The 14,865-nt window shown below is 44.5% G+C and overlaps 2 protein-coding genes across 6 annotated transcripts in view; one reads left to right on the forward strand and one right to left on the reverse strand.

The window, feature by feature from the left end:
• Positions 1 to 14,865, reverse strand: part of TLCD4 (TLC domain containing 4) — a 44,579-nt gene that overhangs the window by 22,195 nt on the left and 7,519 nt on the right. For 2 of the 5 annotated variants that reach the window (XM_030496293.1, XM_030496292.1), the window contains one exon: positions 239 to 404. In XM_030496293.1, coding sequence (XP_030352153.1) covers positions 239 to 393 — 155 coding nt within the window. In that variant the 5' untranslated portion in view covers positions 394 to 404. Of the gene's footprint in view, positions 1 to 238; positions 405 to 5,479; positions 5,609 to 5,686; positions 5,885 to 5,968; positions 6,275 to 14,865 lie in introns of those variants that run through there. The other 3 variants (XM_030496295.1, XM_030496291.1, XM_030496290.1) reach the window with 3 other exon arrangements.
• The window catches only part of ALG14 (ALG14 UDP-N-acetylglucosaminyltransferase subunit), a 37,672-nt gene continuing 28,739 nt past the window's right edge, over positions 5,933 to 14,865 (forward strand). The window contains exon 1 of the mRNA XM_030496297.1: positions 5,933 to 6,180. Coding sequence (XP_030352157.1) covers positions 6,168 to 6,180 — 13 coding nt within the window. The 5' untranslated portion in view covers positions 5,933 to 6,167. The remainder of the gene's footprint in view (positions 6,181 to 14,865) is intronic.

The raw sequence follows: 14,865 nt of genomic DNA on the forward strand, positions 1-14,865 counted from the left end.
CTTTCACTTGGGCATCACTGCCCAGCAAAGCATTTAATGTACAAGTGCTTGGAAGTGTTCAAGAAAGGCCTCAGCATTTTAGATTCAGAATTTGCCAAGTGCCTACAGCCATCTCTCTGATCCTTAGAGATGTTTAACTAATAACCTTTTCTCAGCTTTATATATACACACATAGGTGGTTCAGATGTTGACAATTCCAGGCAGGTCATTAGCTGGAGTTAGTTTTGAACACTCTTACCTTGAATTCCATTCGATCTTTCTTTTTTGGCTGAGATTGTTAAAACCAGGTGTTATTCGTGTTGACACCCAAGAACTTAAAACATGGAAGAGGAGCTGAAATACAGTAAAACTGGCAATAACAATGCCAATAGTCAGGCTGCTGAAGGAAGCCATTGTTCTTCAGCCTGTGAAGAGAAGCAGAAGGCAATTTAGGATCATGGAATGGTTTGGGTTGGAAAGGACCTTAAGATCATCCAGTTCCAACCCCCCTGCCACAAGCAGGGACACGTCACCCTAGACCATGTTGCCTAAAGCCCTGTCCAACCTGGCCTTTTCAGTCCATTCTCCATTGCACTATTTTAAGCAGCCACAGAAAGTGGTTTTGACAGCTAACTTACCAACAGAAATATTACTCACTAAAAGTTTCATCTTGTTCAACATTCCCCCTTAAGCCATAGTAGTATAAAAGCATCCCCAAACTTATGCATACTATACATTTTCATTGCCTATAGTTGCATGCATTTTATCTACAGAAAAAGGGCAGGAGGACCACTGACCAGTGCAACCACTAGCTCAAAAGCTTCCACTCCTGTCCCAAGATGCTCCAGAGTTAAAACTAATCTCATTCTTACCAGCCTGACTGCTGACAACAGGATTTTAAAAGCAACAAGGAAATTGGATAACTGTAGTAGAGAGATTTTCAGGTCAGCCTCAGGAAGCAACAGCCTCCCTGCAGCTTTATGTTTGTACACTTTAGAGAGACAGCAGTTCTCAATTTGCACTTTGTTCACAGATGAGCACATAGGCTTTTGTATCTGCACATTTCTCTCCTTCATGTGAGAGTCTGAACTTCATACAATTTCAGAGCACACCAAGAAGCTTCCTATCATCAGAGGTAACGCACTTTTCAGACGATGGATGTTTAGCTGTTCCATGAGGTCTAAACAAATAGCTGAACAACTCCAAACGTAAATGTCAGTCTCTAATGCTTCAGTCATTTCTCCCGAGTCACCAACATTTTGCAAGACACAATGATATTTTCCCAGGAGCCGCAAATTTCTGCCATAAAATCATAGAATCACAGACTGGTTTGGGTGGGAAAAGACCTTAAGGTCGTCTAGTTCCAACCCCCTGCCATGGGCAGGGACGCCTCACCCTCGTCCACGTCATCCAAGGTTCTGTCCAACCTGGCCTTGACATATATATCTGGTTGGATGGTGTCTTGGAGTGTTTTATATTCTCAGACTGGCAAAGATTACAAGCTCGTAAAAAGTCTGTTTGTATTAAGTTGAACAGAAAAGGGGGGAAAAGGCAAATGGCTTCATTTAAAACACTTAAATACTTATTTTAGTAGCTGTTATGCTGTCACTTGTAGTAGTTTTACCAAAGAAAATACCTAAAAATAAAATGACGACTTATAGGCTGGCATAATTTGATGTAACAACAACCTAATGGTCAGCAAAAACTGATACAATTACAGAATGCACTTACGGCTACCTTTAGTTCACATGCATTAGAGAATGAGGGAACATGCCTTAGACTTTTGAAATGATATCTGCATTGCAGATAGAAAGAAACTGGAGCTTGGGGAGGGCAGAGGAGAAAGAAAAGTCCACCACTTAAAAGAATAACTTTTCAAAACATGAATTACAATATTCTCACTTGTTGGTGTAAATGGTGAGTATATTGCAACACGGTTTCCATTTAAGCTTAGAACTTTAATGAAATGTGGATTATACATAGATCAGGGAACAAAATATTTTTGTCTTCGAAGATGTAGAAGCAGAAGGTTCAATGGTCTAAAACTTTTTCTCCCTCCTCCTCTTTTCTCCCCTCAAAACTGAAGAGTAAAAACAGAAAGTGAATTATGTGACAACGTTCTCTGACTAGTACCCACAGTCAAAGCTGCAGCTATATAAGCAGAATGCAGGACAAATAAGAGCAGATTTGCTGAGTGAAACCTGCATTCACATCAGGGATTTCAAATGTATGCTTCAGACCAGCTTTAAACCTGCCCTAAGGACTCTGCAGTTATTAGATCATATTTAATGTGCTATTCTTGCTCAGTATAACCCAAAAAGCACCCAGCTGGCATGATCCGGGACAGCTATACAAACACAAACCGAAGGGCAGTAAGCAGAGGGGATCACGAGATTCAGTTCCTAAGTGCATGTTACTTACTCCAAACTCAAAGTTTAATGTACACATGCTGCAGTGCATTGCAACAAACTCGCGTCCATTCCAGTGCTTGATCTGATGGCCTGTTCTAGTTCAGCAGCATACAAACTATAGCATACTCTTTAATGCTAGCCTATTTAAACTCCCAATACTCCCAATCTGTCACGGTTTAAGCCCAGCCAAGTCTATCCCAGCCAAAACCAAGACAATTTCAAACACTATACTGAATGTATACTATATATTCACTGTTCTCTCAAGTACTTTTTACTCTGTTCTCTGCATACTTCTCCATTTGCCTCCACTGACCAAGAAGATACAAGATACAACTTATGCACTTTTTGACACAGTCTAAAGTAGTAGAGACAATGGGTGTTAGTTTCCTAAAACTTTTCCATCTGAAGGAATAAAACAATTAATTAAAACCTTTTATCTCCCAGTTTAAACCCACTGATAGAACACAATGTACGGTGTCCATTCCAGAATCTGCTCCCAGGGACAAAACCTCATTGTTACATCATCTCATTTGTAGTAAGCAAGTCCTCTCTTGGACTGGGAAAGGAAAAAATCCCAGTTGGTCTCATTCCTAAAGTGAATGAAACCAAAACGCATGTTGAAGACAATTCTCTTCAGAAAATCAACCACACCTATTTCATCCTTTTGACTAGAACACAGCAATTCTCATGATGCTACCGATCTTATTCATCTTGCAACGACTATACTAGTACCGCTGAGCTCCAATGACACTGACATAATCCCTTGGACAAAAGAACCCCATGTTTTGTTTTGTTTCCTTAGTACCTGAAGATTTTTATGAGATCAGTAATGTTTTGGGGTGTGACAGGTGTTCCTTTTAGTACAGGAGATTATGGAATTAAACAGAAAACCACCCAACCATCCCTTGCAAGAAGTACATTAGAAAAGCTCATCTTTTAACTAAGGAGCCTGTACAGGGAATTCATTTTAAGGAAAAGCACTTGTGTGGACAGTGCTTGACCTGTATGTCAGAACTATTATATCCCTGTATCTCTCAGAAGCCTTAGCAGCGAGTAGAGAACCGCGATGCTCACAGAGGAGAAAGGTATGATGGTAGCAGAGAAGAAACTCGTCACGCAGCCTCTGCGGCTGGTCTCACAGATACTCAGAAGCATTTTGCAAGACTGATTTCAGAAGGTGATTTCACACACGTTTACCAAGATGGCGTTTAAATACATTAAGTACCAAGTCCAGGAATAACGTCATGTTTTACCTAGGCAAGATAAGAGTGCTGTGTTTTCATTCAAGTCAAGGACCAGGTGTAAACACAGTATTCCAGGTGAGATGGAAGAACAGCTCAGCTATCGATGTTTTCTCATTATCTCCTGTTCTCGACTATATTGTCTTTAACATGAAAATTAACTGTTGTTTACCAGATTTTATTTAAAAGAAAAATCATTCCTGCTGGTGAACGAAAGCTTATCTCTTAAAAGAAACATAATAAACTTCTGATTACATACGATTTCTTTGTCCTGAGGACAACGGCCAAAGTTAGTACGCCAAAAGCAGCTTCAACTACACTGTTTTTCTACCCATCTATCTTCTTATAGCTGTCCAGCAAAGTCTGATCAAGATACAGAACATCATGGATTATATATGAGCAGATACTCTATCACCCAAACTGCATAGTCATTGATTACCATTCAGTCTGCTGATACGGTTTTTGAGCCAGTGGAAGGCTGGGTGGGGAGGGAGGCTTAGTGTAAGTACTTTATAATTCAGGGAAAAAAGTACGACACCCAGGTTGGTTCTTCACCATTAGTTTGTTAGCAGTGGCCTTTTCCTGGCTTACCCTAAAATTACTGTCTCCACCATTCAGTTGGACTGTAATTACAAGTGATCGAAACTTCACTCCTGCAGCTTTTCAACATAGCCTTTAGGTAAATAAATATCAGCAAATACTTTAAACTAGCAGTTTTCAGCAAGGTATTGCTTACACGTGGCTAGCACAGCATCACGTTATTCTTTCGACCCCAGTAATTCTGCAGAAGCTGCTAACACAGCTTTCAATCACCCTCAGTAAGAGCTGGAAATACTTTGGGCTATCAACATGTTGTGGTTTTCCTACAATTCCATTGCTACTTGAAATTTAGAAGAAAAAGCCCAACAATATTAAGAGCCAACATTCATTCACCCCCAACACGAAACCATCATGAACTTCCATTAGAAACAAATCAGCACTTACTGAAAAAGGATAAAGGAGCAGAAGAGTTACCTAGCATTGTATCAGTGGCATTTAGCATTTATGTCCTCATTTCACTGCTTCCACATCAATTTTCACATCATAAAAATAAGAAATGCAACTGTACACCAGAAGACATAGTAAGGAGGTGCAGAGGATGGCATAAGGCCTGCAGCCTTTACTTCTTTCAAAGCTGGATTTCAAAATGAGTTGGATCAATTTCCAAACAAGATTACACCCTAAAGCTGCCAGTGATATCAGGGCATCCCATCCAGCCCTATGCTGTCCTGATCGGTTTAAAACTGAAAGCCAAATCCAACGCTGTGAAACTTGCGACGCTAATCTGCAGCGAGCAGCGTGGCGCTACTGACTGTTTGCACATTTTATAATAAGCCTAGTAATAAAACATCTGCAGTGCCTGAGTTTTGCTGTGCTGTTGGCTCCGAGTGGTAGCTTCTATTGCTCCGAAGAGATCAGACATACTGCATTCGGTATCTTACTTAAGCTCAGTAAGCAGCGTTAAGGAGAAAGACAGCAAAATTGAAGCTATTTACCGCTTAAGCCATTCCCATTTCTCTCTAAGCCTCCTCACACCCCAAACTCCACTTCTCCTGCTCTTAAAACGCCAAAGCAACCAGCGGGTTAGGCACGCGTTTTACACCGGCCGGGTAAACAGGCAGAGCTGCGCGCTGCGCTACCATTTACCCACATCCATCTCCTCAACCCCTGCAAGAAGTTTGCAGACGGAAAGCAACACGGAGGAGGGGAAACCCCCCCCTCAAACCCGCGGGAGGCAGGTACCCTCCCCAGGCCAGCTCCCGCGCAGCGCAGCGCCGGCGACGGGCGCTCCCCCACCGCGGACATTACCGAGCTTCCCCCGCCAGCCCAGGCGGCTAGTCAGGCGGCAGCACGCAGCGCTCGGACCCGCCGCGGCCGCTGCACTTCGCGCGGTCAGCCCGGGCTGTGGCCCGCGGACCCCGGGGGCGGCGCCGCGCCGGGGGCGGCCCCTCGCTGAGGGAAGGAGGGAGGGAAGGGGCTGCACCGCCCCGGCCCCTCCGCGCCCGCCCGCCTCACCTGAGAGCGGGGCTACCGGCTGCGCGGCGCCGCCTCCGCCATGCCTCCCCGCGGCGGCGGGGACGGGACAGCCCTTCCCCGGGCGCAGGATGCTCCGACTGCGGCGATCGGGTTACGGCGGGCGTCGCCTTAAAGGGGCCGAGCCGCCGCCGCCGCCACCTGCCGCCGGGCTCCGCTTGTCGCCGCGGAGGGGAAGGCGGCTCCCGCGGCCCCGCCCGCTCTCCACAGCAGTTCCCGCCGCCCGCCCGCTCGCTCTCCACAGCGGCTCCCGCCGCCCCTCACCGTGGCAGGCCCCGCGGTCCCTCACGGCTGGGGCTAGGCGGTTGCGGCGCGGAACGGAACAACCGGGCAGCGTTCTCCTTTGCACCGGCCCATTGTCTAAACTGTGTGACGAGAAATGCGCTGATGCGAGCGGCCGTGCCCCAGGGAAGGCGTTCGTGCGCTCCTCGGTGGCACTGCAGAGCAGAGGGTAGCACCCGTCATGCGGAGAACAGGTATTGCCGATGTCTGCTGGTGTTCAAATGAAATGCTGGGAGTTCTGTCAAATTAGGTTTCATCTTATGTTTTTGAGCCGTTGTGTAGAAAAATCAAAGCAAAATTATGCTGATAAAATTAAATATCATGATAAATAGTTTTCTGCCAAATAGAAAGCATAATTATAGAATCGTGGAATGGTTCGGGTTGGAAAGGCTCTTAAGATCATGCAGTTCCAACCCCCTGCCACGGGCAGGGACACCTTCCACTAGAGCAGGTTGCTCCAAGCCCCTGTGTCCAACCTGGCCTTGAACACTGCCAGGGATGGGGCAGCCACAGCTCCTCCGGGCACCCTGTGCCAGCACCTCAGCACCCTCACAGGGAAGAGCTTCTGCCTTAGATCTAACCTGAACTTCCCCTGGTTCAGTTGGAACCCATCACCCTTGTCCTGTCGCTACAGTCCCTGATGCAGAGTCCCTCTCCAGCATCCTTGTAGCCCCCTTCAGACATTGGAAGCTGCTCTGAGGTCTCCACGCAGCTTCTCTTCTCCAGGCTGAACAGCCCCAATGTTCTCAGCCTGTCTCCGTATGGGGGGTGCTCCAGCCCCTGCTCATCCTCGTGGCCTCCTCTGGACTTGCTCCAACAGCTCCATGTCCTTCTTACGTTGAACTGCACAGCGCTGCAAGTGGGGCCTCACGAGAGCAGAGCAGAGGGGCAGGATCCTCTCCCTCGACCTGCTGCTCAGGCTCCTGTTGATGCAGCCCAGCACACGGGTGGTTTCTGGGCTCAAGCACACACTGAAGCGGCTCATGTTCAGTTTCTCATTGACCAACACCCCCAAGTCCTTCTCCTCAGGGCTGCTCTGGATCACCATTCCTCTTGGCATGCTTCTACCACCACTACATGTCCTAAACCACCTCAACTTTCCATTAAGGTGTCCTGATCTTTCTGATAGGTAATTGAAGAATTCTCCTCTTTCAAACAACATAACGTTGAAGGTATTCATCTATACCCACACTGGATTAAGCTGCAGTCGACAAAGAAACCGCCTACCCCAACTATGTACACCAATCCCTCTGGCAGGATGTCTCCCATGACGGGAATACTGTGGCTTAAGCCTGATCAGAAACTGAGGTTGGCTTGTCTCAAAGTGCCGGCCTGTGAAATGCAGAAACTCGGGTGCTGATTGCTGCAGTGTTGAGCCATTCCTGCTGCAGGAACAGGATCCTGTGGGAGGTGCGCAGGGCACACTGCCAGCACCTGTAACTGAGTCTTGGCTTCATCTTGGCTCGATCTATTATTGAACACAAATCAACTGCTGGGTAAGTGTTCATGTGAACATCGGAGCTACTCACGTTTAATTTCCTACAGGCTTGTGTCTTACGGCTGACCAGGTTGTAAATTGATTAGCAAAATTCCACAGGACATTCTCAGTTGAGTGAAGGAAGAGGTCCCATTCCTGCTTCCAGTCTTCCTCCATTCCAGAAACAGGTGGTCAAATAAAGGGAAAAATATCAACACAACTTCTTAGTGAAATTGGGATAAAAACCTCATCTTTGATGTCGTATCAATTTATTCCTCACATAAAAGAAGATTTCAACCTATTTTCTATTATATGTCTATAGTTTTTAGTGAAACAGAACAGCCACTAAACCTGAGAACTGCATGGTGGGATCATAAACCACTTTCAGGATGACATAAACTATACATATTCCATGTGAATTTTTTCTTCATTCATTCACCTTCCAACAAACAGTCCTCACTTTTTGCTTAATCCAATATCACTGACTTTGCAGTTTCTTTATGCATATTCCTTGCCCTCTTACGTTGTAACAGCTGTGACAACAGTCTTCCATATGGACCAGCAGTGGACCTCTGGGGTGCCAGAGGACCTGCAGTGGCCATGAGGGCAGGAATGGTTGTTCTCAGGTCCACTGGCACAGGCAACAACTCTTTCCACTCATGGTTAAGAACCAAAAGCTCTGAACAACAAGCTCTGGCAGATTTAGCTACTGTGTGTTAAGATGTTGTTTCTTCCAACTGCCTGAGGTCACGATCATTCTAGTAGAGCACAACAGTGAAAGTAGGTAATTTTTTAATGTGCCAGCCTGTCACTTGGAGTCTCCACCATAAGAGTGTGGTAACACCTAGCAGCAGGGTAAAGCAGACACTTGAGAGTAGTAATGTCTTAAACTGAACACACAACTTTGCCAGACACCATCTATCAGAGCTGTAAGCCTCAAAACAACCCATCACCATTATGCACTTTCTGGTTAGGAAGCATCTAGGAGACAAAACAGGCTTTCCTCAAACCTCCGTAACAGGCCTGTGTAGCACACAACCTGCCAAAGAATTCCTTCATCCCAGTGTGCTGTGTGGGTGAAAGAAACCAGTCTGACCTGCCTCTCTGCTCTCTCCTTGGCCCGTGACCAGCAGGCTGTTGAGCACGCAGCAGATCTTGACCAGAGGCAATGCCATCTTTCAACAGCCCAACTACAAACGCTGGGTTGAGCGCTGCTGACTGTAGAGGTGAGAATGGTGATGCACTGAGGACTCCTGGCTGGCCACTGCTCTCCATGTGAGCATACAGCAGGATATTTCTCAGATTTTGGGGAATTTGCTGGCTATGGCAGTAGAATGGAAGCCTGCAGACATGGTTAGATATGGCTACCGTAAGTCCAGGTTGCTTTAGATTGGTTATCTGTCCTCTTTTCCAATCAGAAATGTTCTCCAGGAAGATTTTGAGAATGGCTTGTATATCTGCTATACAGAGATATCTAATAATCTTATTAGATTGGATGTTACTGCTTATGTGCAACAGCCTCGCCTTGGATGTCCCATGTCCAGCAATCCCAAAGAGATCCTCAGAGCAAACTCTCTAGGCCTGTATTGCATGTGCAAAGCAATTCCAATAAGACCACTCCTACAAAGTGTTGCTTGAACTTATCACACCATTACTTTGAGCATTTCCAGTAAGTCCTAAAAGTATAGGTTTACTGGACTTACATGATGCAAGTTGTGCACATATTTCTGCATCAGAAGTACAGTAGCTAGAGGGTAGGATAAACAGTGACCAGAGCAGTATCACAGCCAGCTGGTTGCTGTACAGTGACCACAGTTTGGCTTTCATAACTAATACACCTCTTCCTCTCTCCCTTGTGATTTGCAGCCACCATTTTCCAGCAGCTGCAAAACGAAGTTGCCACCACTAAAGGACAACTGTCAACAACTTCCTCAGTAATAAACACAATTTCTGAAGCCAAGCTTCAGCAAGGAAGGCAAGTACAGGCAATGGGCTTGCTGAGGTGAGGTGTACAACAGAGATTTAGGAACACAGGGCAAAACATACAATTATATTCCATGTTGATAGATGGCACATACCATAGAATCACAGAACCATAGAATGGTTTGGGTTGGAAAGGACCTTAAAGCTCATCCAGTTCCAAGCCCCTGCCACGGGCAGGGACACCTGCCACTAGAGCAGGTTGCTCCAAGCCCCTGTGTCCAACCTGGCCTTGAACACTGCCAGGGATGGGGCAGCCACAGCTTCTCTGGGCACCCTGTGCCAGCGCCTCAGCACCCTCACAGGGAAGAGCTTCTGCCTCAGAGCTCATCTCAATCTCCCCTCTTTCAGTTTAAAACCATTCCCCCTTATCCTATCACTACATGCCCTTGTCAAAAGCCCCTCTCCAGGTTTCTTGTAGCCCCTTTAGGCACTGGAGCTGCTCTAAGGTCTTCCTGGAGTCTTCTCCAGGCTGAACCAGCCCGGCTTTCTCAGCCTGTCTCTATAGGAGAGGTGATCCAGCCCTCTGATTATGTGCTGAAAGACCATAGGGAAGGTAGCGAAGACATGGAAGTGTCACAGCAGCATTCACAGGTAACAGCATAATTCTGTTGACTTCAGCTGAATCATCTTATTTACACTATGTAAGAGAAAAACTGGGCTCTGCTTTTCATATATGCTTTAATTACAATTAAACTTCTTGGTTCTATTGATGATTTTCAGTTTCATGCTAATTAGGCCCAGGAATAAATGAGGGACATATAAATGAGGGATGTCCCATAAATGAGGGATGTCCCGTAAATGAGGGACAAATTCTGCTGAAATGGATGGGGTCTGCTAAGACAGCGGGGTAAAAGAGAAGGTAGCTCAACATAAGTTAGTTGAAGCCCGCAGTGATCCACCCTCAGCCAAGTTGTACACTCCTGCTCCATACCCCTCTCCTTCTGTAATTACTTGCAGGGTGGCACTTCAGGTATGGTAGAAATTTGTTGGCAGATGACTGCTTGTAACTCCTACTAAAACCTGTGAGAGGGATGTGACCATGAATAGAAAACCACACAGCACCCTTTCCTAAGCGCAGCTGTAATTTCAGAACCGTGCTTTCTCAGAGCTGAGCCTACTTCTGCCAAGAATGAAGCCTTTCTCATGAGTGCTGTACTCAAAAGTGAGGCACTAAAATACTTTTAGAGCATTTGAAAATGATCTCAGCTCTGGTTTCGAGCTTACTCAGGATGTAACTAACCTTTCTGTCTGAACTTACCAATGGCAGGAAGAATAGAGTCTTAATGAATGATGAAAGCCTGATGAGTTTATGAAAGAAATTATATAACGTGATGTTGTAGCAGCAGTAGATTGAACCCAGTGACCTAAAAAATGCTTAGATTTATTTCTGTCTTAGGAAGTTCCGAGGTCTGCCTGTCAGCGTCAGGAGATACTCCCAGAAAAATCAATTATACATGTAAGCAAAAATATCACGGGGATGAAAGAACATATGAAAGAGCAAGCACAATTCTCCTTTCACAGCAATGAGAATCGAGAGTAACTCCACTGAAGCCAAGGAGTTACACTGGTGTGAGTGAGAAAAGAACCAGCTCCATTGACTGAAATTACTCAGGCCACCTAAGGAGTCCAATCAGAGTAACTGTGGGCAGCCAATATCACGCATTGAATTCAGAAAGCCCGAGACTGAAAAGAGGAGATTGAAAAGAAAGGATCCAAATTTGGGTTTAGCCAAAAAAAGAAAGATGAAAAATAGCAGGAAAATGGTGAATGGAAAAGGGCAAAAAATAACATTCCATTTCTATAAAATCCTCCCTCACCCAAAATTATCTATAGAAAACCCAGAGTGACTCTGCTTGCCTTTTTGTTTAACTGGGTACATGCAGGGTGCTCAACAGCTGCTGAGCTGTGTGCTTCTCTGAAGGAAAAGTGCTATCTTCATTTTCCAAACAGCAGACGCGTTTTGTGTGTTGCTGCATATTGTGTTAGACCTGCTCAGATTGAGAGCTACGGAATGTGAGGCTTACCTTGCCAGCGTAGGTCACTGTAACGTATCCTGTCCCGTTTTTAGGTAGCAGTGTACTAAGCAATATGTTCACTTTCCCCTGCTGTAGTTTACTTCCTCTAAATACACCCTCCCTTTTTCATCTTGGGTCAGTTAGTTTAGCTTTCCTAGCTCCTGTCACCTCCCCATTTGAAATAGCAGTTCTGCCAGTAGCACTTACTCTCAGTAATGGAACAAAGGCTTGCTTCTGGGAAGCTGTCTGGTCACTAACCCTTCCTGTACCTCGGTCTCCCTTCTTCAGTTTCCTTCCAGTTTTGCTGTCTTCTCTATTTATCTCTTATCACACGCTGTCTCTTCATCTAGTTACACCTCACCTGCAGCATCACCCTCTATTGGTATTATAGTCCTGATTATAATCATCCAGCAGCTATTGAGGACCTGGAAAACAGCACGTTGTGAGTTTATTTCGCTGCCTTACAAACTTCTACACTGATGCACCATGTCAGTGTTACGACAAAACATCAAACCGCATTAAGACAGATGTGCTGAATATGATCCATGGAACTCGCAGGAACTCCATCTCTTTTTTCTTTCCCAGGTCATTCTGTCTCCCCTTTTTCCCCTCTCCCATTTATCGTTGATTTTCTTACCACCTTTTCCTTTTCTGTCACTTTTTTTCCTCCCCTGGCTTCCTTCATTGCCCACCTGACATTCCTCCATGCATCTTCTTTCCTCTCACAGTGCTTGCACAAAGGACTATAACACAGGCAGTACTGCAGCTTCGTTAATGTGTCCTTGGCTCTTTAGTTAACAAAGCTGCACCTGGGTGCATCTTTGGGACCAGCAAATTACGGGTTTAGAAAGCATTCCATTCCCAAAGGCTTAAACCAGAGAGCTCCGAGATTAACATGACTTCTCGGTTCCCTAATCTCCAAGATGGAGCACACCAGAAACAGCAGGAAGCAGCTTGATGAAATAATACCAGATTCTTTTCTTCACATGCACATTTCCTTTTGCTTTGTGCGAGTCGAGGCTCTTAGCAACAAGAGCACTGTGGCGCAGGGTAGTGACTAGAATTCGGTGATGTCAGAACGGCAGAAAATGGAAGAAGATGTACTTTGTAGTGGCATACAATTGAAAAGCGGGAAATTGGTGCCAAGCAGTGCTAACGACGAATTATTTCCCAACAATTCAACATGCAAAGGGTCAGAAAGCAATGGGGGTTTTTAAATGTTCATACTGTTAATTAAAATCAGCATAATTCAACTATCAGCTCGTTGGTATTTGCTATTTTGTGCTGTTTTGTTTTACGTGCTAGCATCTGATTTTAAGGGGCAGCACACCAGGTAAAAAGACAGTGCACATGCTTGGGGTAGTGTCATTCATCTGTATGCTAAAGATAGCTTCTAAGCCTTGCTTAGATCTGTCTAAACTTTGGCACATGCCACAGCAGCTGCACAGCGTTTAACTCTGCCTCTTTCTGCATGCACCACAGGGTGGAAAGAATGGTTTATGAAGATAGTTTAATGACAAGACGTACAGGCCTGAAAAGGTTAAGTAGTTTCTTGACAATATAGTTTCCTCTGAGTGTCATTTTTTCAGGTTTTGCAAAAATTTGTCTATCAGTTCTAGTGATTTTTCCATCCTCTGTTGATCTGTGAAAGCCTTGAGGAAACAGGGCAGGAAAATAACTTAGCAGCACAAGGAAGCAGTGAAACCTGGTGCACACTCACATCACGTAGCTCTAAATGCTGTTGAAATCCATCAAAAACCCCTGACTAAGAAAACAAGGAATTGTTTTTCACATAGTTCTCAGAGTGCTCAGTAATACTTGTAATAATTAAATCTTTTTTCAGAGAACAATGTGATTTTAAAATTTAGGTCCCTTATTTTATACTTTACAGTAAATAGTAAAGCGGTGTAATACATTATTTCAAAAGGACATACTATTATAAAGTAAGCCTTCTAAACCTATAAAGTCCTAATTTTGCCAGTTTAGGAGCCTCAGAACGTACTATTAATTTTCTTTTATTGCTAATAATGTCTTCTAGCAAAGACCCTGCTCTTAGCAGTGTTACTTGTTAATATTGTCATTATTTGCACATTTTATATTATTGCTATTATAGATTCTTACCTAGAGTTTAATTCTTAGTGTCCATTGACAACAGCAAGCGTAGTGATTCCTCCTCTCTCTAAAGCCTTGATCTGCTTGTTATTTGATACAGACAGTCCCTGTGTGCAATTCCAGCCACATGAAGGAGGTTGTGCTCTGTACTGTAACTTCCAAACCTAAGAGGTAAGACAGCAGTCCTGCTAAGAAGGATACAAGACCAGAATGAACAGTACATTTAAATGCATCAGTGCTAAACCACAGAAATAAAGCTTGCCCTTCACATCAAGTAGGGGATTTATTTAGGTTTCAACTTCCATATCCATATGACACTGTTCAACACCATATACATTTCTGCTGATCAGCAAAGCTTGCTCTGATTGACTTAGTCAGGTGTCTACAAATATTAGAAAAATATTGACTATAAGACCCAAGGATAATTAAAAATAAGGAAAATACAAAACCAGTCCTACTTGTATATGTGATATACATGAAGTTTCACCATAAAAAGGTATCACGAAAGCATTATCAAAGGGTTTGAAAAGTCTCTTTGTGACTTGCACCAAATATATTGTCCAACTGAATAAATTGCATTGTAATAGACACTAATTACAACATCTTGGTTGTGGTGTTTTGGCTTGCCTTTTTCCCCCCCAGTATTGCACATTTATACGTGTTGTAAATGTACACATTTTCTGTAATAATCCTAATGGGACTGCTTAAAGAGCCAACGTTTCAACTGCTGCTCATTTGATTTGCTGAATAATGGCTAGTACACATCTGGAGTTCCTCTGGCGAGGTCCTCTTTTTCTATGTGGATACCGTGCCCCAGTGGAAACAGGAATCTCACTACTCAAAGTGGGAACTTTCAGATTCAAGATATCTTAGGCAACAGTACCTGCACCTCTGCAGAGCAAGATGTTCTAGTCCAATGCTGTGTTCTGTAGTGCCTAAGTCAGATGTGTTCTGTGCTCCAGGCATGTGCACTGAGTGTTAGACATCTCAGACTCACTGGATGTGCCAGACATACCACGCAGCCAGTCCATCATGTTCAGGGTTCAGAAAATTACATGCTTATATAGGGCATTTAGGCACTGAACAGAGTCTTGTGTGTCAAGTTATCCTAGAGATAACTATATGAAGCCAGGCACCTTGTATAATTTCTCTCTCCTTAAAAAACTACATGTTTCAATAAATCTCCTTAAAACAGGGACAGTCTTTTCATCTGACTTTTGCACAGTGTCTGTCCCAAAGAATTCCTGCATGTTGCAGCAGTAAGAACATGAATCTGGACGAGAACCCAGCAC

This window comes from Strigops habroptila, chromosome 8 (assembly GCF_004027225.2).
Source record: "Strigops habroptila isolate Jane chromosome 8, bStrHab1.2.pri, whole genome shotgun sequence".
Taxonomy (NCBI): Eukaryota; Metazoa; Chordata; class Aves; order Psittaciformes; family Psittacidae; genus Strigops; species Strigops habroptila.